At 46.9% G+C, this 25,032-nt stretch overlaps 1 protein-coding gene across 1 annotated transcript in view; it reads left to right on the forward strand.

Annotated features, from left to right (window-relative positions):
- syndig1l (synapse differentiation inducing 1-like) overlaps positions 1 to 25,032 on the forward strand; it is a 147,271-nt gene that overhangs the window by 78,189 nt on the left and 44,050 nt on the right. Inside the window, exon 3 of the mRNA XM_055640136.1 lies at positions 24,137 to 24,274. Coding sequence (XP_055496111.1) covers positions 24,137 to 24,274 — 138 coding nt within the window. The remainder of the gene's footprint in view (positions 1 to 24,136; positions 24,275 to 25,032) is intronic.

The raw sequence follows: 25,032 nt of genomic DNA on the forward strand, positions 1-25,032 counted from the left end.
TTAGTGAGAACGGGATAACCGAGAACTGATATGAACGGGCGGGCTTGATGGTCAGCATGGACTCTGTGGGCTGAAGGGTCTGTTTCGATGATGCATCTTTCAATTAAATTCAGTTTAAAACTCTGAAGAAAAATTTAGTATACCAGCATCTGCAGTTGCTTGTTTCTGCAATATATGTGTTTTTGCTTTTCAGTCTGACTGCGACCATTGCACTTAAGTGAATCGCTGGTTAAATCACTGAAGTGATTTTCGGCAGGAGGTTGGAGACAGGGGGAGACTTGGGGAAACTTGCTTTTCAAACAGTCAGGCAATTTTTTCACTGTTTCTCCCAATATGTTAGCATAAAATTCATAGGTCATGTCTTTATTTCCCAGTACGCTGTAAGTGGCAGATGCAATCATAAAAGCTTAGAGCTGATTCCAAAGCTGATCTTGCAGCTTGTTTTCAGTTAGGTACATAATCCCAACAAATTGAACCCTTGTTTATGTTTCTCGTTCCTGTTTAGGTAGCTGGAGGGGGGAAACAACACCTAGGAGAGGTTTTCAGAGTTTATAGGGAGAAGGCAGGAGAATGGGGTTAGGAGGGAGGGACAGATCAGCCATAATTGAATGGCGGAATAGACTTGATGGGCCGAATGGCCTAATTCTACTCCTGCCACTCATGACCTTCTGACCTTATGAGGGTCAATGGTAAAGCAATAAATTTCCAGCAACTCCCCCTCCCATTCCCAATCCGACCTCTCTGTCCTGGGTCTCCTCCATTGCCAGAGTGAGCAACAGCGGAAATTGGAGGAACAGCACCTCATATTCCGCCTGGGGACCTTGCGTCCGGATGGCATTAACATTGAATTCTCCCAATTTTGCTAGCCCTTGCTGTCTCCTCCCCTTCCTTAACCCTCTAGCTGTCTCCTCCCACCCTCCTATCCGCCCGCCCTCGGGCTCCTCCTCCTCCCCTTTTCCTTCCTTCTCCCCCCCCCCCCCCCCCCCCCCCACCCCCCATCAGTCTGAAGAAGGGTTTCGGCCCGAAACGTCGCCTATTTCCTTCGCTCCATAGATGCTGCTGCACCCGCTGAGTTTCTCCAGCAATTTTGTGTACCTTCGATCTTCCAGCATCTGCAGTTCCTTCTTGAACAAATTTCCAATGATTTTGTCCTCCGAGATCCTGAAAGTAGAATTCCTTTATAAACCCTCAAACTTGCCATAAAGGATTTCTATCATTATAGAGCAAGAGTGTGGAAACAGGCCCTTCCGACAGCCGAGTCCACGCTGACCAACGAGCACCCACACACTAGTTGTATGTAATCCCGGTTTCACATTCTACGCACTCGGGAAGTGAATACACAGAAGCCAATTTACCGTCTTTGGAGTGTGGGAGGAAACCAGAGCACCCGGAGAAAACCCACGCGGTCACAGGGAGATCGTACAAACTCCGTACAGCCACCACAGCACCCGTAGTCAGGATCGAACCCGGGTCTCTGGCGCTGTAAGGCCGCAACACTACCGCTGCGCCACCGTGCCGCCCGAAATGCAATTTATACCGGAAGACACGACATTTCTTGATCCAGTGTCGCCGCAAATTCTATTCAATGCTTCCCTTCACTTGAAGAGCCAGTTCCCTCTGTATTCAGTTTTAAATTGAATTGAATTGAAAGGTACAGCTTGGAAGCATCGACAACCCGTTGACCCTAGTTCTAGGTTATCCCACTTTAAGATCCACTCCCTAAGCACTCAGGGCAATTGACGGAGGCCAAATAACCGCACGTCTTTTGGGATAGGTTAGAGATACAGCGTGAAAGCAGGCCTTTCACCCCACCGAGTCCTGATTAGTGATCCCTGTTGCACGAGCACACTCTACACACTGGGAACAATTGACAATATTTTACCAATGCCAATTAACCTCAAATCCGTACATCTTTTGGGACATGGGAGAAATGTGGATTAAATGGGGATCTTATGGATACATATACAATTCTTAAGGGATTAGACAGGCTATGTTCCCGATGTTGGGGAAGTCAAGGACCAGGGGGTCCCAGTTTAAGAGTAAGGGGTCGGCCATTTAGGACTGAGATGAGTAAAAACTCTTTCACCCAGAGAGTTGTGAATCTGTGGAATTGGCTGCCACAGAAGGCAGTGGAGGCCAATTCACTGGATGTATTCAAGAGAGAGTTCTTAGGGCTAACGGGCTCAAGGGATATGGGGAGAAAGCAGGAACGGGGTTGCTGATTGTGGATGATCAGCCATGATCATATTGACTGGAGGTGCAGGCTCGAAGGGCTGAATGGCCTACTCCTGCACCTATTTTTTATGTTTCTATATTTCACCCGCAGGGGTCACAGGGAGAACGAACAAACTAAGCAGGCAGCACCCGAGGTCAGGAGCAAACCCGGGTCTCTGGCGCCGTGAGGCAGGGGCCTCAACAACTGCTCCACCCTGCCAGAGAGAGAGTGTGTGCTCACGTCAAGCTTATTTGCTGCTCCTTTCATTCTAACCGGGAGACAAATCATTTCTTGACCCTGTGAGGGATGCAGCAAGGTGAACAGAATAAATCAGCGCACTGCATAATTGGTGTGAAATTGCACTTTTGACAGTTGACTGTGGTTGAAAGAAGCATGAAGATGATTGCATTCAAAGTTTGTTAGTTTAGCAGGATAGCTGCAATTTTGGACAAAGACACATTGCAGGGGTTTGATGATGCAAATGTAACAGCTCGAATTATGGATCGGACTGGTCTAAAATCACAATTTGTTGCAGTTAGTTTAATGTTTCTGACCACCTCAGCTGGATTTATCCTTCTTCATTTGACACCATGAAAAATAACGATGGAATATATTTGAGAAAGATCGGAGGACGCAGAAGCTCATTGATTTATTTTTTCTTATTCATTCATGGGATTAGTTGTCTCTGACACAGGGGCCAGTATCCATGCTGTGTGACTCTATCACCCAGTGTCTGTGCAGCACAGGCAAGGTCAACATTGATAATCCACCCCTACTGTCTTTGGCATTAGGCTGTTTTGAACTATTGCAGTCCATTATGTTGCAGGAAGACACAGCACTGTTGGGTTGAGAATTCCAGGATTTAGATCCGGCAAGACGAAGTTACAATGATTAACGATCTCACAATGTGTGGGAAGGAATTGCAGATGCTGGAGTAACTCAAGAGAGTCAAGAGTCAATTTAATTGTCATTTGGACCCCTTGAGGTCCAAACGAAATGCCGTTTCTGCAGCCATACATTACAAACAAATAGACCCCAGACACAACATAATTTACATTTTACATAAACATCCATCACATTGCTGTGATGGAAGGCCAAAAAAAACTTAACTCTCCACTGCACTCTCCCCCCCCCCGATGTCAGAGTCAAAGTCAAAGCCCCCGGCTGGCGATGGCGATTGTCCCGCGGCCATTAAAGCCACACCGGGTGATGCAAGGTCGCACACCGGGTCTTGATGTTGGAGCCCCCGGCATGCGCTCGCAGAGTCCCGCGGCCATTCCAAGCCGCGCGGGGCGGTGATGTTAGGCCCCGCTCCAGGAGCTCTTCGACCCCGCAACTCGGGCGGGAGAAGTCGCCGTTGCAGGAGCCCTGAAAAGCGGTCTCCCTCCAGGGACCCGCGGGCTCCCGGTGCCGCCGTCCGCAGACCCGCAGTTGCAGCCTCCGAATCAGCAGCAGCAGCAGCAGCAGCAGCAGCAGCAGCAGCAGCAGCAGCAGCAGCGCTCAACCACCGCTCCACCCGCTCTGGACTCGGCCAGCTCCCCGACGGTGAGGTGAGTCGGCACCAGAGTCCCCGGTCTTCTTCTGTTGGAGGCCGCTCCTCATTGCAGCCCCATCGACAACGGAGACCCGACAAGAAAACGGTCGGGTCTCCCGTGCAGGGAGAGATTTAAAAGTTGCCCCCTCCCTCCCGCCCGACCCCACCCCCCCACACACACACCCCAACAAAAAATAACAAAAACTACATATAAACATAGACAAAAAATAATAAAAACGCGGACGGGCTGCAGAGGCCGCTGCTGACGAGAGTTGCGCCGCCTACCGGACTCAGCGGGACAGGCAGCATCTCTGGATAGAAGGAATGGGTGACGTCTCTGGGATCGAGACCCTTCTTCAGACTGATGTCAGGGGAGAGGGAGGTTCATAGATGAGGAAGTGTAAGGTGTGAAAACAGGACAAAGGGAATGGAGATCAAGGAAAATGTAGAGTAGATCATTGATAGCTGGGAGAAGGAAACAGAGTCCATTCACAATGCTGCGTGACTTAGAAGTGGTGCTCGCTTGCATCAGTCTACCTTATCTTTCTTGGTGGTAAAATTCACGGGATTTGGACAGAGTTACCTGGGCAAGTAACTGTGGGGCATGTTGTAGATGGTTCCTAGTTTGCTAAGGAAGCAATGGTCAGGGCATGTAACTTGGTGGCATTCAGGCAGGCTGCTTTGTACTAGATGCTGTTGACATTCAGAGTTATCAGAGCTGCACTCATTACTCAAATGGAGGGTATTCCATCACAACCAGACCTGTGCCTTGTACATGATGGACAAACCTTTGGATATTTTGGGTTAGTCTAGTTTAGGGATACAGTGTGGAAACAGGCCCTTCGGCCCACCAAGTGAACACCGTCCAGTGATCGTCGCACAATTACACTACCCTATGGACAATTTCACATTTTTACACTTATACCAAGCCAATTAACCTACAACCATGTATATCTTTGGAGTGTGGAAGGAAACTGAAGATCTCGGAGAAAACTTACACAGGTCACGGGGAGAATATACAAACTCCGTACAGACAGCGCCCGTAGTCAGGATCGAACCTGGGTCTCTGGCGCTGTAAGGCAGATGCTCTACCACTACGCCACGGTGGAGGTGAGTAATTTGCCACAGGATACCCAGTACTACTCTGCTCTTGTAGTGGATTTATTTACGTTCAGTTTAGTTTACTTTGGAGGTATGGCATGGAATCAGACCCTTCAGCCCATCGAGTCCACCCACCATCGATCACCCATTCACATTAGTTCCATGCTATCCCACTTTCTCATGCACTCCCTACACATTTGGGGCAATTTTACAGAGGCCAATTAACCTACAAACCTGCACCTCTTTGGGATGTGGGAGGAAATCAGAGCACCTAGAGAAAACCCATGCCGTCCACAGGGAGAACATGCAAACTCCACACAGACAGCACCCAAAGTCAGGATCAAACCCGGGTCTCTGGCACTGTGAGGCAGCAACTCCACTAGACATTGTGGGCCAAAGGGCCTGTTCCTGGGCTGTACTGTTCCATGTAGAAACAAGGCAGGTGCTGGTTTATACCAGATAGAGCAAAGGTAGATTGGTTGGTAAAGGGCCTGTCCCACTTTCACCACCTAATTCACGACCTCTGCCGAGTTTGCCCTTAACTCATACTCACAGCATGGTCATCACGAGGTTGTAGGAGGTCGTAGGTAGCTCGTAGGAGGTCGTAGGTAGGTCGTAGGAGGTCGTAGGTAGGTCGTAGGTAGGTCGTAGGAAGGTCGTAGGTAAGTCGTAGGTAGGCCGTAGGTAGGTCGTAGGTAAGTCGTAGGTAGGTCGTAGGTAGGTCGTAGGTAGCTCGTAGGAGGTCATAGGTAGGTCGTAGGTAGGTCATAGGTAGGTCGTAGGTACTCGTGGCATCAAGTAGGTCGGGGTGTTTTTCTAGCACGATGAAAAATGTCCACGAGTAAAAAAGGTTGTGAATTAGGTTGTGAAATGGAGACAGGCCCTTAAGGGTGTCAGGGGTTACGGGGAGAAGGCAGGAAAATGGGATTAAGAGGGAAAGATAAATCAGCCATGATTGAATGGGCCGAATGGCCTAATTCTCCTCCTATCACTCATGAACTTATAAAAGTGCTGGAGTAACTCAGCAGGTCAGGCAGCATCTCTGGAGGAGTGACGTTTTAGGTCAGGACTCCTTCAGATTCAGATTCAGATTCAGATTCAATTTTAATTGTCATTGTCAGTGTACAGTACAGAGACAACGAAATGCATTTAGCATCTCCCTGGAAGAGCGACATAGCAACCATGGTTGGGGTGAGAGCAGTCCTTGGCGATGCTGAGCGCCCTCCACAGACAGCGCTTGCTTTGGACAGACTCAATGGAGGGGAGCGAGGAACCGGTGATGCGTTGGGCAATTTCACCACCCTCTGCAATGCCTTCCGGTCGGAGACTCCTTCAACTGACCATTCAATTAAGAAGGGTCCCAACCCGAATCGTCACCTATTCGTTTATCTCCAGAGATACTGCCTGACCCGCTGAGTTACTCCAGCACTTTGCGTCTATCTGTACTGTTCCGTGTTCTATGTTATAAATGAAGAGGATAAACTGGCAGCTTGTTCCAGATAACCACCACTCTGTGGGGAAAACTTCCCTCTCGGATTACGTTGAAATATAAAATCTCTCCCCTTTTGTGAAACCATGCGCAATCTATTTCAAGTTTCAAGTTACAATTATATTTGTCATATGTAGGTTAACACAGGGTCAACGGTACAATGCGATGTATTTGTCAAGGCAACTGGTCACCACAGCAATAATATAACAAGGATAAAATAAGATAAAAATGACATTGTTAAGGCAAAACGACAATAATAAGATAATCAACACAGCAACAAAAAAACACACGTGCTAACAAAAAGCTAGTGAGCAGATATATGATGTGAAATGTGTTTATGAGTTCAGAAGCCTGATGGTAAAAACTGTTCTTAAGTCTGGTGGTACGTGCAGCCATGCTCCTGTGCCGCCTGCCTGACGGTAACGGAGAACAGTCTGCGTGCTGGGTGGCTGTGGTCCTTGATGATGCTGTGTGCCTTCGCAGGCACTGCTGGGGGGAAAATGTCCTGAATGGCCCGGGAGACAGTTGCCAGTGATGTGCTGTGCCGTCTTCACCACTCACTCTCTGTAGTGATTTGAGGCTGTGGGCAGAACAGCTCCCGTACCAGACTGTGATGCAGCCCTCTCTGTAGATGGTGCATCAGTAGAAGTTTGTGAGGATGCTGGCGTTCATGCCAAACGTCCTCATTCTTCTCAGGAAAAAGAGCCGCTGGCGGGCTTTCTTGGTTATTGTGTCCGTGTGCAGTGACCAAGAGAGGACCTCAGTGACGTGCACACCGAGGAACTTGAAGCTGCTGACCCTTTCAACCTCAGCATCACTGATGTGGATGGGGAGGTGTCCACTCCCCTGCCATCTCCTGTAGTCCACGATCATCTCTTTAGTTTTGCTGACATTGAGAGAGAGGCTATTTTCCTGGCACCAGCTGTTTAGTTTCCTTACCTCCTCTCTATAGGCCGTCTCATTATTGTCTGTGATGAGGCCCAGGGTGGTCGTGTCGTCAGCAAACTTTAGGATGATGTTTGAGCTGTGCTTAGCGGTACAGTCTTGCATGAACAGGGAATACAGGAGAGGACTGAGCACACAGCCAGCACTGTGGTGTGCTGGTGTTGAGGATCCGTGAGGAAGAGGCGTGGCGATTGATTCTCACCTCCTGGGGCCTAGCCCGGCAGGAAGTCGAATATCCAGCCGCAGATGGAGGTCTCCAGTCCAAGATCAAGGAGCATGGAGACGGGTTTTGAGGGAATGATGCTGCTGAATGCCGAGCTGTTGTCAATGAAAAGCATTCTCACATATGTATTCCCTTTGTCCAGGTGGGTGAGCGCAGTGTGTGTTGCCATGGCGATGGCATCGTCCGTGGCCCTGTTTGGTCTTTGCGCAAACTGAAGAGGGTCCAAGGTGTCAAGGAGAGAGGAGCCGATGTGAATTTACCAGTATTGTTATTTTTAAATATCCTCCTACTACAGTAGTTCTTAACCTAGGGGTCATGACCCCCTATGGGGGGTCGTTTGGAGCTTTGCTGGGGGTCATGAAGGGGACACAAATAACATATCAATTTGTTGAGCCCATGTTTCGGAATCTAACAAAGGTACATACCACTTACAGTATTTTGTTTGCATATGCACGTACTGGTACCAAAAAGATTAAGAACCACTGTCCTCTTACTTTCTTAGTCATCAAATTCAGCATTTTCCCAATGGCAAGTATTCGATTGACTAGCCTGCCTTAATTTTCCAATCCACGGACTTCCATTGATAATCTAAAGTACTCTAGGGGTTACAACCACACTTAATGTATCTATTATCTCTGCAGCAATTTGTCAAGAGTCAAGAGTGGTTTATTATCATTTGTCCCAGATAGACAATAGACAACGGACAATAGGTGCAGGAGTAGGCCATTTGGCCCATTGAGCCAGCACCGCCATTCAATGTGATCATGGCTGATCATCCACAATCAAGTACCCCGTTCCTGCCTTCTCCCCATATCCCCTGACTCCGCTATTTTTAAGAGCCCTATCTAGCTCTCTCTTGAAAGCATCCAGTGAATCTGCCTCCACCGCCCTCTGAGGCAGAGAGTTCCACAGACTCACCACTCTCTGTGAGAAAAAGTGTTTCCTCGTCTCCGTTCTAAATGGCTTACTCCTTGTTCTTAAACTGTGGCCCCCTAGTTCTGGACAATGAAATTCTTACTTGCTGCAGCACGACAGAATATGTAAACATAGAAACATAGAAACATAAAAAATCGGTGCAGGAGTAGGCCATTCGGCCCTTCGCGCCTGCACCGCCATTCAATATGATCATGGCTGATCATCCAGCTCAGTATCCTGTACCGGCTTTCTCTCCATACCGCCTGATCCCTTTAGCCACAAGAACCACATCTAACTCTTAAATATAGCCAATGAACTGGCCTCAACGACATTCTGTGGCAGAGAATTTCAGAGATTCACCACTCTCGGTGTAAATTTTTTTTTCTCATCTCGGTCCTAAAAGATTTCCCCATTATCCTTAAACTGTGACCTCTTGTTCTGGACTTCCCCAACATCGGGAACAATCTTCCTGCATCTAGCCTGTTCAACCCCTTAAGAATTTTGTAAGTTTCTATAAGATCCCCCCTCAATCTTCTAAATTCTAGCGAGTACAATCCGAGTCTATCCAGTCTTTCTTCATATGAAAGTCCTGATATCCCAGGAATCATTCTGGTGAACCTTCTCTGTACTCCCTCTATGGCAAGAATGTCCTTCCTCAGATTAGGAGACCAAAGCTGTACGCAATACTCCAGGTGTGGTCTCACCAAGACCCTGTACAACTGCAGTTAAACCTCCCTGCTCCTATACTCAAATCCTTTTGCTATGAATGCTAACATACCATTCGCTTTCTTCACTGCCTGCTGCACCTGCATGCCTACTTTCAATGACGCCCAGGTCTCGTTGCATCTCCCCTTTTCCTTATCGGCCACCATTCAGATAATAGTCTACTTTCCTGTTTTTGCCACCAAAGTGGATAACCTCACATTTATCCACATTATAAACATAGTACATAACGAGAAAAGAAAAAAGTTCAGTGTGTATATATATACACATGCACACATACTTAATAAATAACAAATATAGTGCAATGATAATAGTTCAGAGCTTATTTGTTGTTGTGTTTAATAGCCTGATGGCTGTAGGGAAGAAGCTGTTCCTGAACCTGGACATTACAGTTTTCAGTCTCCTGTACCTTCTTCCCGATGGCAACGGTGAAATGAGTGTGGGGCCAGGATGGTGTGGGTCTCTGATGATGTTGGCTGCCTTTTTGAGGCGGCGACTTCGATAGATCCCTTCGATGGTGGGGATAGGCACGCAGGTCTAAGGGACCTCTGAACATTTGGCCCCACTGTATTAGATTGTACTTTTCACGTTATAATTGCATGTTCCTTCCTTCTTTTTGCATTCTCACTTACATTTATTATTGGGGTGTTTTTCGCACTCTCTATTTCTCACAGAGAGTGGTGAGTCTGTGGAATTCTCTGCCTCAGAGGGCGGTGGAGGCCTGTTCTCTGGATACTTTCAAGAGAGAGCTAGATAGGGCTCTCAAAGTTAGTGGAGTCAGGAGATATAGGGTGACAGCAGGAACGGGGTACTGATTGGGGATGATCAGCCATGATCACGTTGAATGGCGGTGCTGGCTCGATGGGCCGAATGGCCTACTCCTGCACCCAGTGTCTATTTTCTATTGTCTATTATTTTCTACGTATTCAAAGCCTTCACCCTTTCCTTTATTATTCTTTATTATTAATTTTTTTCAAGTCTTAGAGTCAAGGAGTCATAGAGTGGAAACAGGCCCATCGACCCACCTTGCCCACACCGGCCAACATGTCCCAGCTGCACTAGCCCCACCAGCTTCACGTTTGGCCCATATCCCTCCAAACCTGTCCTATCCATGTACCTGTCTAACTGTTTCTTAAACGTTGGGATAGTCCCTGCCTCAACTACCTCCTCTGGCAGCTTGTTCCATACACCCACCACCCTTTTAACTAACCTCTTAAGTAACCAAGATAGATTTTTGCTACTTTTTACTTTTGTACTTGCAGAAGTTCCAAGAATTTGCTTTTATATTTATAGTCTTCCAGCACAGAAACGGGGCCTTCGGCACTTTGAGTTCATGGCAGCTCTCAAACACCTATTTCACACTGATCACGTTTTATTCTCACCCCTTAGTTATCACCTTCCCCCCCGATCCCATCACTCACCTACATACTGGGATCAACATAGAGTTCAATTAACAGTCCAACTTGCACGCCTTAGAGATTTGGGAGAAAACCGGAGCACCCGAAACGTGGTTAAAGGCAGAATGTGCAAACTCCACAAAGACGGTGGTGTTGTAGCCATTTGGCTTGTTTCGTGTGTCATTAATGATAGCATGTGTCTTTAAGTTTCAGACTGCCCGTTATATTGTGTGTGGGATTTATGACGTATTTTAAGGCGTGTTTGGAGCTACGTTTCTTGCGCAGAAGCTTAGTTTTTAGTGTAGTTTTGGACCAGCATGGGGAAGGTTTACCCTTTGACCATGCGAAGCGTAACGGAGACACGAGGAGTTTTCTAACCTCTTAAACGATACGCTGGAGTTCGATGAAGATTATAGTGTGTGAGTCGGAAGAAGTTTGGATGTACCTTATTGTTTTTCATCAACAATAAAGAATATATTAATCAAAAGACTGTGTTATGAAGATTTATCTGTGAAAAAGCTGTTTAGGTCCCCGACGGAGAGCTCACATGTGTATAACGACATTCTCCTTAATCATGCTGCCCACTTAGTGGCTCGAGGGGGTAATCTCTTGAACGATATAAAAACCTGTCGCTACAAGTAGTGGATTGAACTTGGATCCCTGGAGCTGTGAGGCAGCAACTCTACCAGCTATACCATTATGCCACCCTGTATTTGTTTTTGCTAGTTCCCTTTTGCTGCCCTTTAGGTTGTTTAGATGTAGGCTGTTGCAGCATAGTGGCTAAACAGCTGAGATAGCAACTAGTGTCATTGACCCAAGGGCATGAGTTCGAATCGGGGTTCGAATCACTGAATAAATATGGAACGAAAAAGCAAACCATGAAACTACTGGATTGTCATAAACACCACCCTGGTTCGATAATATTCAGGGCAGCACCGTGGCGAAGAGGTAGTTTAGAGATGCAGCGCGGCCCACCGGATCCGCGCCAACCAGCGATCACCGCACATGTATACCATCCTACAATTTTTATATTCACCAAGCCAGTTAACCTACAAACCTGTAGGTCTTTGGAGTGTGGGATGAAACCGAAGATCTCGGAGAAAACCCACGCAGGTCACGGAGAGAGCGCATAACTCCGTACAGACAGAACCTGGAGTTGGGATCAAACCTGGGTCTCCGGCGCTGCATTCGCTGTAAGGTAGCAACTCTTACCGCTGCGCCTCCTTGGCCGTTATGTTGCTGTCTTACAAGCGCCAGTCCCGGGCTCGATCCTGACTAAGGGTGCTTGTCTGTACTGAGTTTGTACATTCGCCCCTTGGCCTGTGTGGGTTTTTACCTGAAATATTCAGTTTCCTCCCACACACCAAACACGTACAGGTTTGTAGGTTTATTGGCTTAGATAAAATTATAACTTGTCCCTAGTGCGTGTACGGTTGTGTTGGTGTGCGGGGATCGCTGGTCGGCGCGGACTCGGTGTGCCGAAGGGCTTGTTTCCACACTGTATCTCTCAAACCAAAATAACCGAAAAATTAAAACCAAGCTGATACTAAGATAGGTGGGGTTACGGGTAATGAAGTAGAGTTTCAAAGTCTACAGAGAGATTTATGCCAGTTGGAAGAGTGGGCTGAAAGATGGCAGATGGAGTTTAATGCTGATAAGTGTGAGGTGCTACATCTTGGCAGGACAAATCAAAATAGGACGTACATGGTAAATGGTAGGGAATTGAAGAATGTAGGTGAACAGAGGGATCTGGGAATAACTGTGCACAGTTCCCTGAAAGTGGAATCTCATGTAGATAGGGTGGTAAAGAAAGCTTTTGGTGTACTGGCCTTTATAAATCAGAGCATTGAGTATAGAAGTTGGGATGGAACGTTAAAATTGTACAAGGCATTGGTGAGGCCAATTCTGGAGTATGGTGTACAATTTTGGTCGCCTAATTATAGGAAGGATGTCAACAAAATAGAGAGAGTACAGAGGAGATTTACTAGAATGTTGCCTGGGTTTCAGCAACTAAGTTACAGAGAAAGGTTGAACAAGTTAGGGCTTTATTCTTTGGAGCGCAGAAGGTTAAGGGGGGACTTGATAGAGTTTTTTTAAATGATGAGAGGGATAGACAGAGTTGACGTGGAAAAGCTTTTCCCAATGAGAGTAGGGAAGATTCAAACAAGGGGATATGACATGAGAATTAAGGGACTGAAGTTTAGGGGTAACATGAGGGGGAACTTCTTTACTCAGAGAGTGGTAGCTGTGTGGAATGAGCTTCCAGTGAAGGTGGTGGAGGCAGGTTCGTTTTTATCATTTAAGAATAAATTGGATAGTTATATGGACGGGAAGGGAATGGAGGGTTATGGTCTGAGCGCAGGTATATGGGTCTAGGGGAGATTATGTGTTCGGCACGGACTAGAAGGGTCGAGATGGCCTGTTTCCGTGCTGTAATTGTTATATGGTTATATGGTTATAAGCCGCGGAAAGATCATCTTTCTCATAATCATTATTTCTCCATTGAATATATCTTTGTTGAAGCTATTGAAGAACATCTTTAAATCTCTGCCACTGCTTATCTACAGCCCTTTCTTCTCATCTTTGCCAAGTCCACTTAAGCATTCATACCTTTGTAATTGTCCTTATTTAAGTTTAAGCCACGCATTTCAGAGACAAGATTCTCACTGTGAAACTGAATGTAAAATGCAATAATGTCCTGATTGTTCTCCCCTCCCCATGGATCCTTCACCATGTGGTCATTAATTAATCCTGTTTCACTGCTCATACTAGAGGAGCCAATTCCCTGATAGACTATACGATGAATTAGTCAAAGAAATTGTCCCAATTGCAATGCATGGTAAAAGATCCCACCGATGTTTAGTTTAGTTTAGTTTAGGTGATTTGTACGGGTATCAGGAGTTCTGGGGAGAAGGCAGGAGAATGGGGTTCGGAGAGAGAGATACACCAGCCACAAGTGAATGGCGGAGCAGACCTGTTTAGTTTAGTTTAGTTTAATGGCTGAATGTCCTAATTCTGCTCCTACCACTTATGATCTTTAGTTTCATTTAGTTTAGCTTTAGTTTAGTTTTGTTTAGATTATTGTCACATGTGCCAATAGACAATAGACAACAGGTGCAGGAGTAGGCCATTCAGCCATTCGAGCCAGCACCGCCATTCAATGTGATCAAGGCTGATCATCCCTAATCAGTACCCTGTTCCTGCCTTCTCCCCATATCCCCTGACTCCGCTATCTTTAAGAGCCCTATCTAGCTCTCGCTTGAAAGTATCCAGAGAACCGGCCTCCACCGTCCTCTGAGGCAGACTCACCACTCTCTGTGAGGAAATGTGTTTCCTTACCTCCGTTCTAAATGGCTTACCCCTTATTCTTAAACTGTGGCCCCCGGTTCTGGACTCCCCCAACATCAAGAACATGTTTCCTGCCTCTAGCGTGTCCAAACCCTTAATAATCTTATATGTTTCAATAAGATGTCCTCTCATCCTTCTAAACTCCAGAGTATACAAGCCCAGCCACTCCATTCTCTCAGCATATGACGGTCCCGCCATCCCGGGAAATAACCTTGTAAACCTACGTTGCATTCCCTCAATAGCGAGAATGTCCTTCCTCAAATTAGGGGAGCAAAACTGCACACAATACTCCAGGTGTGGTCTCACTAGGGCTCTATACAACTGCAGAAGGACCTCTTTGCTCCTATATTCGATTCCTCGTGTTATAAAGGCCAACATGCCTTTTGCAACATGCAACATGAAGGTGTGGTAAATTGGATTAGTAAGTATGCAGATGATACCAAGATGGGGGGTGTTGTGGATGATGAAGAGGATTTCCAAAGTCTACAGAGTGATTTAGGCCATTTGGAAAAATGGGCTGAAAGATGGCAGATGGAGTTTAATGCTGATAAATGTGAGGTGCATCACCTTGGCAGGACAAATCAAAATAGGACGTACATGGTAAATGGTAGGGAATTGAAGAATACAGTTGAACAGAGGGATCTGGGTATAACCGTGCATAGTTCCTTGAAGGTGGAATCTCATATAGATAGGGTGGTAAAGAAAGCTTTTGGCATGCTAGCCTTTATAAATCAGAGCATTGAGTATAGAAGCTGGGATGTAATGTTAAAATTGTACAAGGCATTGGTGAGACCAAATATGGAGTATGGTGTACAATTTTGGTCGCCCAATTATAGGAAGGATGTCAACAAAATAGAGAGAGTACAGAGGAGATTTACTAGAATGTTGCCTGGGTTTCAACAACTAAGTTACAGAGATAGGTTGAGTAAGTTAGGTCTTTATTCTCTGGAGCGCAGAAGGTTAAGGGGGGACTTGATAGAGGTCTTTAAAATGACGAGAGGGATAGACAGAGTTGATGTGGACACGCTTTTCCCTTTGAGAATAGGGAATATTCAAACAAGAGGACATGACTTCAGAATTAAGGGACAGAAGTTTAGGGGTAATATGAGGGGGAACTTCTTACTCAGAGAGTGGTAGCGGTGTGGAATGAGCTTCCAGTGGAAGTGGTGGAGGCAGGTTCATTGGTATCATTTAAAAATAAATTGGATAGGCATATGGATGAGAAGGGAATGGAGGGTTATAGTATGAGTGCAGGCAGGTGGGACTAAGGGGAAAAAAAGTTGTTCGGCACGGTCTTGTAGGGCCGAGATGGCCTGTTTCCGTGCTGTAATTGTTATATGGTTATATGGTTATATGCCATTCGCTTTCTGTGCCGAGGTACAGTGAAAAGCTTTTGATGCGTTCTAGCCAGTCAGTGGAAAGACAATACGTGATTACAATCGAGCCTTCCACAGGGTGCAGATATTTAAAAGAGGGGAGCGATTCTAAAGTGAGATTGCAGATCAACATCTTTGACCAGCATACAAAGAGTCGCCTGGGTCGGGCCTTCAGAAGAGGCATCATGGATAATTCTTCTCCTCCAGGCCAATATTTATCTTCATTCAAAATAATTAAAAGCAGATTATCTGATCATCATTAGACCGTGCCCTGCACAGATTGGCTGCCTCATCTCCCATTACAGCCGTGACCACACTTCAAAAGTTCTTCGTCAGTTGGAAACTGCTTTGGGGCATTCAGAGGCTGTCAATGTTTTTCTGCCTGCCAGTGCCTGACTTTGGGCAGGATCTGCCTTGTAGCTTACTGATCGCCATCTTAATGCTGTGCATGCACAGTCCTTTGCTGCAAGATGCAGTGGTAAAGTGGTATATGTTAGCGGCTCGGTGGCACATTGCTCCAGAGCTGTGCCCACAGACTCTAGAGCTGTGGCGGCGTTCCAGCGTTCCGGTGGCGGTCCCGACTCCAGAGCTGTGGCAGCGTTCCGGCGTTCCACCGGTGGCGGCCCGACTTTGGAGGCTCGGCCGCGGGCCCAGTGGACGACAACATCGGAGGCCTGGATCGCCTCAGCGCAGAGGGAGAACAAGGAGGGAAGAGACAAAGACTTTAAGACTTTTGCCTTCCATCACAGTGAGGAGGTGCCTGGTGAACTCACTGTGGTGGATGTTAAATTTGTGTTTATTGTGTGTTTTGTTTTTTTTTGTTTTTTTTATTATGTGTATGATATGATAGGTCTGAATGACAATAAAGGACACTTTGACTTTGACTTTTGACTTGACTTTTGGTAGAGCTGCTGCCTTACAGCCTCAGAGACCCGGGTTCGATCCTGACCACGGGTGCTGTCTGTGCGGAGTTTGTACGTTCTCCCTGTAACCTGCGTGGGTTTTCCCGCACAGTTTCCTCCCACACTCCAAAGATGCGCAGGCTAATTGGCTTCGGTAAAAAAATGTATAAATTGTCCTTAGTGTGTAGTATAGTGCTCGTGTACGGGGTGATCGCTGGTTGGCACGGACTCGGCGGGCCGAAGGGCCTGTTTGCTCGCTGTGGATCTAAATCTAAATTACTACTGTAAGTGCAAAGCTAGTTCTACACACACGCACGCACAGCTCCGGTGACGGATCACTGAAACACTCATCCAGTTTAATTACATTTTTTGACTGCAATGCTCCATTTGACAGCGGCCTTGCTTCTGAGTTTGATGGCTCCACATCAGCGCACAAACCAGGCAATCGCTTCCATCCTTGACTGAAGAGACGCCGCATTGTTGGAGGTGCCATTGATCATCTGAGCTATCAAAACCACCGATCATGTCCGTCTAAGGAACTGCAAGCTAAAGACCCTTAGGCGTAGGTCAGCCAACTAGAATGGCCAACACTGGCAAAGAAAAGAGAAAATGTGTAGGAAAGAAGTGCAGATGCTGATTTAGAGCAAAGGTAGACACAAAGTGCTGGAGTAACTCAGCGGGACGGGCAGCATAGAAACATAGAAAATAGGTGCAGGAGTAGGCCATTCGGCCCTTCGAGCCTGCACTGCCATTCAATATGATCATGGCTGATCATCCAACTCAGTATCCTGTACCTGCTTTCTCTCCATACCCTCCTGATCCCTTTAGCCACAAGGGCCACATCTAACTCCCTCTTAAATATAGCCAATGAACTGGCCTCAACTACCTTCTGTGACAGAGAATTCCAGCATCTCTGGAGAGAAGGAATGGATGAGGTTTCGGGTCAGGACTGAAGAAGGGTCTCGACCGGAAACGTCACCCATTCCTTCGCTCCAGAGATGCTGCTTGTCCCGCTGAGTTAATCTAGCATTTTGTGTCAACCTTCAAAGAAAAGGGAAATTCAATTGGAAGTCATTAGAAGAAAAAATCTGAAGATGGGTCTCGTCCCGAAATGTTGTCTATTCCTTCGCTCTATAGATGCTGCCTCACCCGCTGAGTTTCTCCAGCATTTTTGTCTACCTTCGATTTTTCCAGCATCTGGAGATCTTTCTTAAAAAGAAGAAATTGGAGGGATTTTAAGAAATATTTAGACAGGGTACTACAGTACATGATTAGGACAGGTTTAGAGGAATATGGGCCAAATGCAGGCAGGTGGGACTAGAGTAGATGGGACATGTTGCTCGGTGTGGGCAAGTTGGGCTGAAGGGCCTGTTTCCACGCTGCGAGACTCTATGGCACTCTGAGACTCTAATGTGGAAGATGCTTGCTAATGCGGACATCACAATGGAATTAATCCCTTTCAAACCAGTACAATGGCAGTGGGCTTGTGGAAGAAACATTTGGATAAGTACATGGATAGGTAGACACAAAATGCTGGAGTAACTCAGCGGGACAGCCAGCATCTCTGGAGAGAAGAAATGGATAACATTTCGGGTCGAGGCCCTTCTTCAGACTGAATGTTACCCATTTCTTCTCTTCAGAGATGCTGTCTGTCCCGTTGAGTTACTCCAGCATTTTGTGTCTACCTTCGATTTAAATCAGCACCTGCTGTTCTTTCCTACACATCCTGTACTTGGATAGGACAGGTTTAGATGGATATGGGCCAGCATTCACCGGGTGTCTGTGAGGCAGGCTGCAGTAAATCTGCGCAGAAGTCTTGCAATCTGCTCATTGCCCAACTCCAAGTGGGTTGCCATGCCAACCACACAGGAGCTTCTAAAGCCCATGGAAAACTATATACTATTTTGCACAAAGCTGTGAGGCACGGCACAGGGACAAACTGTGAGGAAAAACAAAGGAAACTCAAAGTGAAAAAAACATTTGTTTCCGAAGCTGGAAGCTTAAATAACAACATCCAGTCTCTTCATCCAGGCCCTTCTCACTTCTCGGGCCTTTTGGCTAAGATCAAGTGTAGTATCCAGGCCCTGTTTTGTTGTTGGTCGTGTTTGCTCCCTCAGTGCTCGCTGCCTTAATTGACTCCCGGCAATCTTGTTCTTGTACAGATCGCAGTTTCCCCATGGTCTAGTCCTCCCTCTCTACAAAGCCTCCCTCAGCTCTACATCTCCCTGGACCCTCTCATCCACTTCTGGCCTGCAGTCCTTTCCAGGTTCCACAATGGTGTCTCGGTCTTCAGCTACCATCGCCTCGTCAATTTCTGGCCTAATGAGACCTGCCCTCAACTTGTGTAAGAAAGAACTGCAGATGCTGTTTTAAATCGAAGGTAGACACAAAATGCTGGAGTAACTCTGCGGGTGAGGCAGCATCTCTGGAGAGAGAGAATGGGCGACGTTTCGGGTCGAGAAACGTCCGTGAAGAAGTGTCTCGACCCGAAAAGTCGCCCATTCCTTCTCTCCATAGATGCTGCCTCACCCGCTGAGTTACTACAGCATTTTGTGTCGACCTGCACTTTCCTCCTTTCAGATACTTCTTAAAAGCTGCCCCAACCCTAGCGTTGTGCCATTTCTATTATTATTACTCAGCCACTCAGAGTTTAGTTTAGTTTCGAGATCCAGCGCGGAAACAGGCCCTTCGGCCCACCGAGTCCATACCGACCAGCGATCCCCGAACATTAACACCGTCCTCCACACACTAGGGACAATTTCACATTTCGACCAAGCCAATTAACCAACAAACCTGTACGTTTTTGGAGTGTGGGAGGAAACGGAAGATCTCGGAGAAAACCCACGCAGGTCACGGGGAGGATGTACAAACTCTGTACAGACAGCACCCGCAGTTATGATCGAACCCGGGTCTCTGGCGCTGTGAGGCAGCAACTCTATTGCTACGCCAGCATGTGGCCCACTTAGTTAAAAAAAAAGTAAATCATTTTTCTGAACATGAATTGAATTATAACTTATCTATCGTGCTACAAAAGTAAAAGATGGTGTCCGCTTGTGACTGACTTTTAATCTCCCTCTTTTGTTCTATTTTGTTTTGTAAACATGCTGGTGAAGTGCTCTGGTGCACTAAAGCAGCTAGATAAATGCAGCATACTGCTAAGCTTTGTGCCATCTCTTTTAATATTTCTCTGTGACTTTGAGGTATTTTGTGTTTGGAAGCATGCTGGTGAAGTTAAAAATAATATTTGGACAATTAGGGGCAGCACAGTGGCGCAGCGGTAGAGTTGCTGCCTTAGAGCACTTGCAGCGCCAGAGACCCGGGTTTGATCCTGACTACGGCTGCTTCTCTGTACGGAGTTTGTACGTTCTCCCCGTGACCTGCGTGGGTTTTCACCGAGAACATCGGTTTCCTCCCACGCTCCAATGACGTACAGATTTGTGGGTCAATTGGCTTGGTGTAACTGTAAAAATGGTCCCTAGTGCGTGTCAAAGATCATAGAGCGGAGCTATGATCTTTGGTGCGTGTAGGGTAGTGTTAGTGTGCGGGGATCGCTGGTCGGTGTGGACTCGGTGGGCCTGTTTCCACGCTGTATCTCGAAACTAAACTAAACTAAGGCACATGGATAGGAAATGTTTGGAGGAATAATGGCCGAACACGGCCAGGTTAGACTAATGTAAATGGAGCATGTTGGGCAATTTGTTATCCGCACTGTATGACCTGAAGAATGTATCTTCATTGTATCTCGGTACACGTGACAATAGACTAAATTAAATTAAAACTTAATTTACTCTATGACTCTAACTGTCATGGAATGCAAAAGCTGCTAGTTTAGTTTAGTTTAGTTTAGTTTAGTTTAGAGATACAACGCAGAAGCAGGCTATTCGGCCCACCGAGTCTGTGCCGACCAGCGATCCCCATACACTCGCAGTGTCCCATACACTAGAGACAATTTACAATCTTTACCAAAGCCAATTGACCTTACAAACCTGTACGTGTTTGCAGTGTGGGAGGAAACCGGAGCACCCGGAGAGCCCACGCAGTCATAGGGAGAACACGTACAAACAGTGTACAGACTGCACCCGTGGTCAGGATCGAAGCCGTGGTCTCTGGCGCTGTGAGGCAGCGACACTTACGCTGCTCCAAGCTAGATTACAACAATGTGTTGTGCTTTACAACCTTGTTAGAGAAGGATTTAGAAGGATGAGGGGGGATCCTATAGAAACATATAAAATTATAAAAGGACTGGACAAGCTAGATGCAGGAGAAATGTTCCCAATGTTGGGCGAGTCCAGAACCTGGGGCCACAGTCTTAGAATACAGGGGAGGCCATTTAAGACAGAGGTGAGAAAAAAACTTTTTCACCCAAAGAGTTGTGAATTTATGGAATTCCCTGCCACAGAGGGCAGTGGAGGCCAAGTCACTGGATGGATTTAAGAGAGAGTTAGATAGAGCTCTAGGGGCTAGTGGAGTCAAGGGATATGGGGAGAAGGCAGGCATGGGTTATTGATAGGGGACGATCAGACATGATCACAATGAATGGAGGTGCTGGTTCGAAGGGCCGAATGGCCTCCTCCTGCACCTATTTTCTATGTTTCTATGTTAGTGTGGTTGGTAGCGTGATACCCACCAAGGACTACGATGTTATTCAGGAACTGAGGTCTGGAAACACTGGACCTAATTGCATGTTCAGTGGGTGCCAAGGGCTGTGTTGCAGCTCTGGCCTTGTCTGCCTCATTGTAAGTGCTCAGTTATCAAGAGCAGGTAATGGAGAGAAACCCTTCATTACCGAGGCTGGTAGTGTTGCCATTTAATTGGTTGCTACGTGGGTGGTCCTGCTTCATTCCAACAAGAGCTTTGCATCCAGTTTTCGAGAGCAGAAGATAATGAATGATGACCAAATTACAGCCTAAAACAGGCAATGAACAGTCAGTGCTGTGTCACCACACAACTTACACCGCAATTGAAATCATTCTGGCCCGTGAATGTTTCAAAATGCAGCCCATTTGACTGTGGTAGGAGTGGTGTGTAGGCTCCCAACTGCACGAACTCTCCTTACATCAGACACTCTACCCGACTTGTTTAGTTTAGAGATACAGTTCTTTCAGCCCACCAGGTCCGTGCCGACCAGCGATCCCCGCACACTAACACCACCCTACACACGCTAACCGCAGTTTACAATTTTTATGGAAGCTAATTAGCCTACAAATCTGTATGTCTTTGGAGTGTGGGAGGAAACCGGAGCACCCGGAAAAAACCCACGCAGGTCACGGGGAGAACGTACAAACTCCCCACAGACAAGCACCCATAATCGGGATTGAACCCGGGTCTCTGGAGCAGTAAGGCCGCAACTCTACCACTGCACCACTTGTTTCAGTTAGAAGGACTGGAATCCTTCTAAATTCCAGTGAATACAAGCCCAGTCGCTCCATTCTTTCATCATGTGACAGTCCCGCCATGCTGGGAATTAACCTCGGGAACCTACGCTGCACTCCCTCAATCGCAAGAATGTCCTTCCACAGATTAGCAGACAATACTCCAGGTGTGGTCTCACCAAGGCCCTGTACAACTGCAGTAGGACCTCTTTACTCCTATACTCAACTCCTGGCGTTGTGAAGGCCAACATGCCATTAGGCCTGACCAAGCTGGCCATCCGCAAGTCACAGCGCGAGGCGGAAGATGCCTCTGCCCGAGCCATCTGCCTGCCCCGTCCGTGCCCGGGTGGTACTAGAAAGGGATTACGCGCTGTCCACGGGCACCCTGGGGGATTTCCGGGACCGCTGGGCACCGAGGGGGTTGAATGTATCCTGGACAAGGATTGTAATACAGTTATTTAGTCGTATACCTAGTATATTTGTTTTGCCTTGTACTATGGTGGTGTCTGGTTCGTTTTATTGTGTTGCAAATACTATTTTAATATTTGAATAAATATTTTTGATTTAAAAAAAAGACATGCCATTAGCTTTCTTCACTGCCTGCTGTACCTGCATGCTTACTTTCAGTGACTGATGTACAAGGACATCTTGTTGTACTTCCCCTTTTCCAAACCTGATACCTTTCAGTCTGAAGAAGGGTTTTGGCCCGAAACGTTACTTATTTCCTTCGCTCCATAGATGCTGCTGCACCCGCTGAGTTTCTCCAGCATTTTTGTGTACCTTTCAGATAATAATCTGCCTTCTCGTTCTTGCCACCAAAGTGGATAACCTCACATTTACAGATTTGCCGTCTTCTTGTAAATTGTCCTCAGCGTGTGGAATAGTGCTGGTGTACGGGTGGTCTATTGTCGGCACGGACTCGGTGGGCCAAAGCTCCTGTTTCTGGGTACCCACATCTTCATTGGCTGCTCGGCGCAGACTCAGTGGGCCGAAGGGCCTGTTTCCATGCTGTATCTCTAAAGTCTGAAGTCTAAAGGCACGCACAAAGATGTCCACAGCTATACGTGTCTGTATCTTTGTGGAGCAACTGGTAGAGACGCTGACTCACGCCCCCAAAAGCCCATGTTCAATCCTGACCTGGGGTGCTGTCTGTGCAGTTTACACATTCTCCCAATTCACGAGGGTTCTCCTCTGGGAGCTCTGGTTTCCTTCCACATCCCAAAGACAGGCGGGTCAGTAGATTAGTGTGAGGTGTAAATTAAAATCTTAAATTGAAATTTGACATTTTTAATTTTGTGATTGGAGCAGAATTAGGCCATTCGGCCCATCAGGTCTACTCCACCGTTCATCATGGCTGATCTATCTCTCCCTCCCAACCCCATTCTCCTGCCTTCTCCCCAAAACCCCTGATACCCGCACTAATCAAGAACATGTAGGTTAGTGTTAGAATCTAGAGAGAGTTGATGAAAATGTGGGGAGAAAATATATCACGAGGATAATTCCCGGGATGGCGGGACTGTCATATGTTGAAAGAATGGAGCGACTGGGCTTGTATTCACTGGAATTTAGAAGGATGGGAGGGGATCTTATTGAAACATATAAGATTATTAAGTGATTTGACAAGCTAGAGGCAGGAAACATGTTCCCGATGTTGGGGGAGTCCAGAACCAGGGGCCACAGTTTAAGAAGTAGGAGTAGGTCATTTAGAACAGAGACGAGGAAAAACGTTTTCACCAAGAGAGTTGTGAATCTGTGGAATTCTCTGCTTCAGAAGGCAGTGGCCAATTCTTTGGATGCTTTCAAGAGAGTTAGATGGAGCTCTGTTAAAGATAGCAGAGTCAGGGGATATGGGGAGAAGGCAGGAACGGGGTACTGATTGTGGATGATCAGCCACGATCACATTGAATGGCGGTGCTGGCTCGAGGGGCCGAATGGCCTACACCTGCACCAGTTGTCTATTGTCTATTGTCTATTGTCTATTGTCTATTGTGATTAATGTAGCTTGCTGTAAATGGACGGTAGATGGTCAGTAAGACCCCTCCCACCCCAACCATGGACTGTTTGCCCTCCTCCCATCATGGAGGCGGCACAGCAGCCTCAGGCCCCGTACTAGTAGGATGAGGAACAGCTTCTACAACAACACTATCACATTGCTGAACTCGGAGTCCCGCCGATAGATTTCTCCAGTCTCTCCGTCCACATTGTTTGCTTATTCTGTATTTTTATTTCTATATTGCACTATTACTACGGACTGACGCTAAACTGCATTTCGTTGTACCCATACTTGTATTTGTGCAATGACATTAAAGTTGAATTGAATTGAATTGAAAAAAAAAAAAAAAAGTGGGCCGAAGGGGCTGATTCCATGCTGTATCTGTATACGACTCCATGTCACAGGCAGATAAAGTAACATTCACACTCTCTGAATGCTGGTTCAGTCCCAGGCAACATGTCTCCTCTGTGATGTGATGCGATTACAGGGATTTCATTTCTAACAGCTTTGGTAATGCAGTCTTTATCTACTTGTGCACCATTAATGAAACCTGTGCTGTACTGCTGCTGATAAACTCTGTCGTTCTCCTCCTGCTCTCCCCAGAGTGACTGCTCGAGTGACAGCGACAGCGAGGACAACTTTATCATGATCCCTCCGCGTGACCACCTGGGCCTGGCCATCTTCTCCATGCTCTGCTGCTTCTGGCCCCTGGGCATCGTAGCCTTCTACTTCTCACAGGGGGTAAGACCCACCACTACCCGCTGCCCGTCGTACTCAACCCCAGAGCTCAACCCCAGTGTGTGTGTGTGTGTGTGTGTGTGTGTGTGTGTGTGTGTGTGTGTGTGTGTGTGTGTGTGTGTGTTGTGTGTGTGTGTGTGTGTGTGTGTGTGGTTGTGTGTGTGTGTGTGTGTGTGTGTGTGTGTGTGTGTGGGTGTGTGTGTGTGTGTGTGTGTGTGTGTGTGTGTGTGTGTGTGTGTGGGTGTGTGTGTGTGTGTGTGTGAATTATCATTGATCTGCTGGCATTGTAATTTTAGTAAATACAGGTCAACCACGGATTTTCCAGCATTCTTGGGTTCCAGAGTATTTCCGGATTATCTATTTTGCCGGACCAACAGAGGTCACGGCCTCCGAGAGGAGTCATAAGGTCATAAGTGATAGGAGTAGAATTAAGCAGTTTGGCCCATCAAGTCTACTCCGCCATTCAATCATGGCTGATCTATCTCTCCCTTGTAAACCCCATTCTCCTGTCTCCTCCCTATAACCCCTGACACCCGTACTAATCAACAATCTATCTATCTCTGCATTAAAAATACCCACTGACTTGGCCTCCGCAACCGTCTGTGGCAAAGAATTCCACAGATTCACCACCCTCTGACTAAATAAATTTCTTCCCATCTCCTCCCTAAAAAAACGTCCTTTAATTCTGAGGCTGTGACCTCTAGTCTTAGACTCTCCCACTGGTGTAGTTCAACTGTACCGGAACATTCCGCCTAGGCCGG

This window comes from Leucoraja erinacea, chromosome 9 (assembly GCF_028641065.1).
Source record: "Leucoraja erinacea ecotype New England chromosome 9, Leri_hhj_1, whole genome shotgun sequence".
In the NCBI taxonomy this organism is placed as follows: Eukaryota; Metazoa; Chordata; class Chondrichthyes; order Rajiformes; family Rajidae; genus Leucoraja; species Leucoraja erinaceus.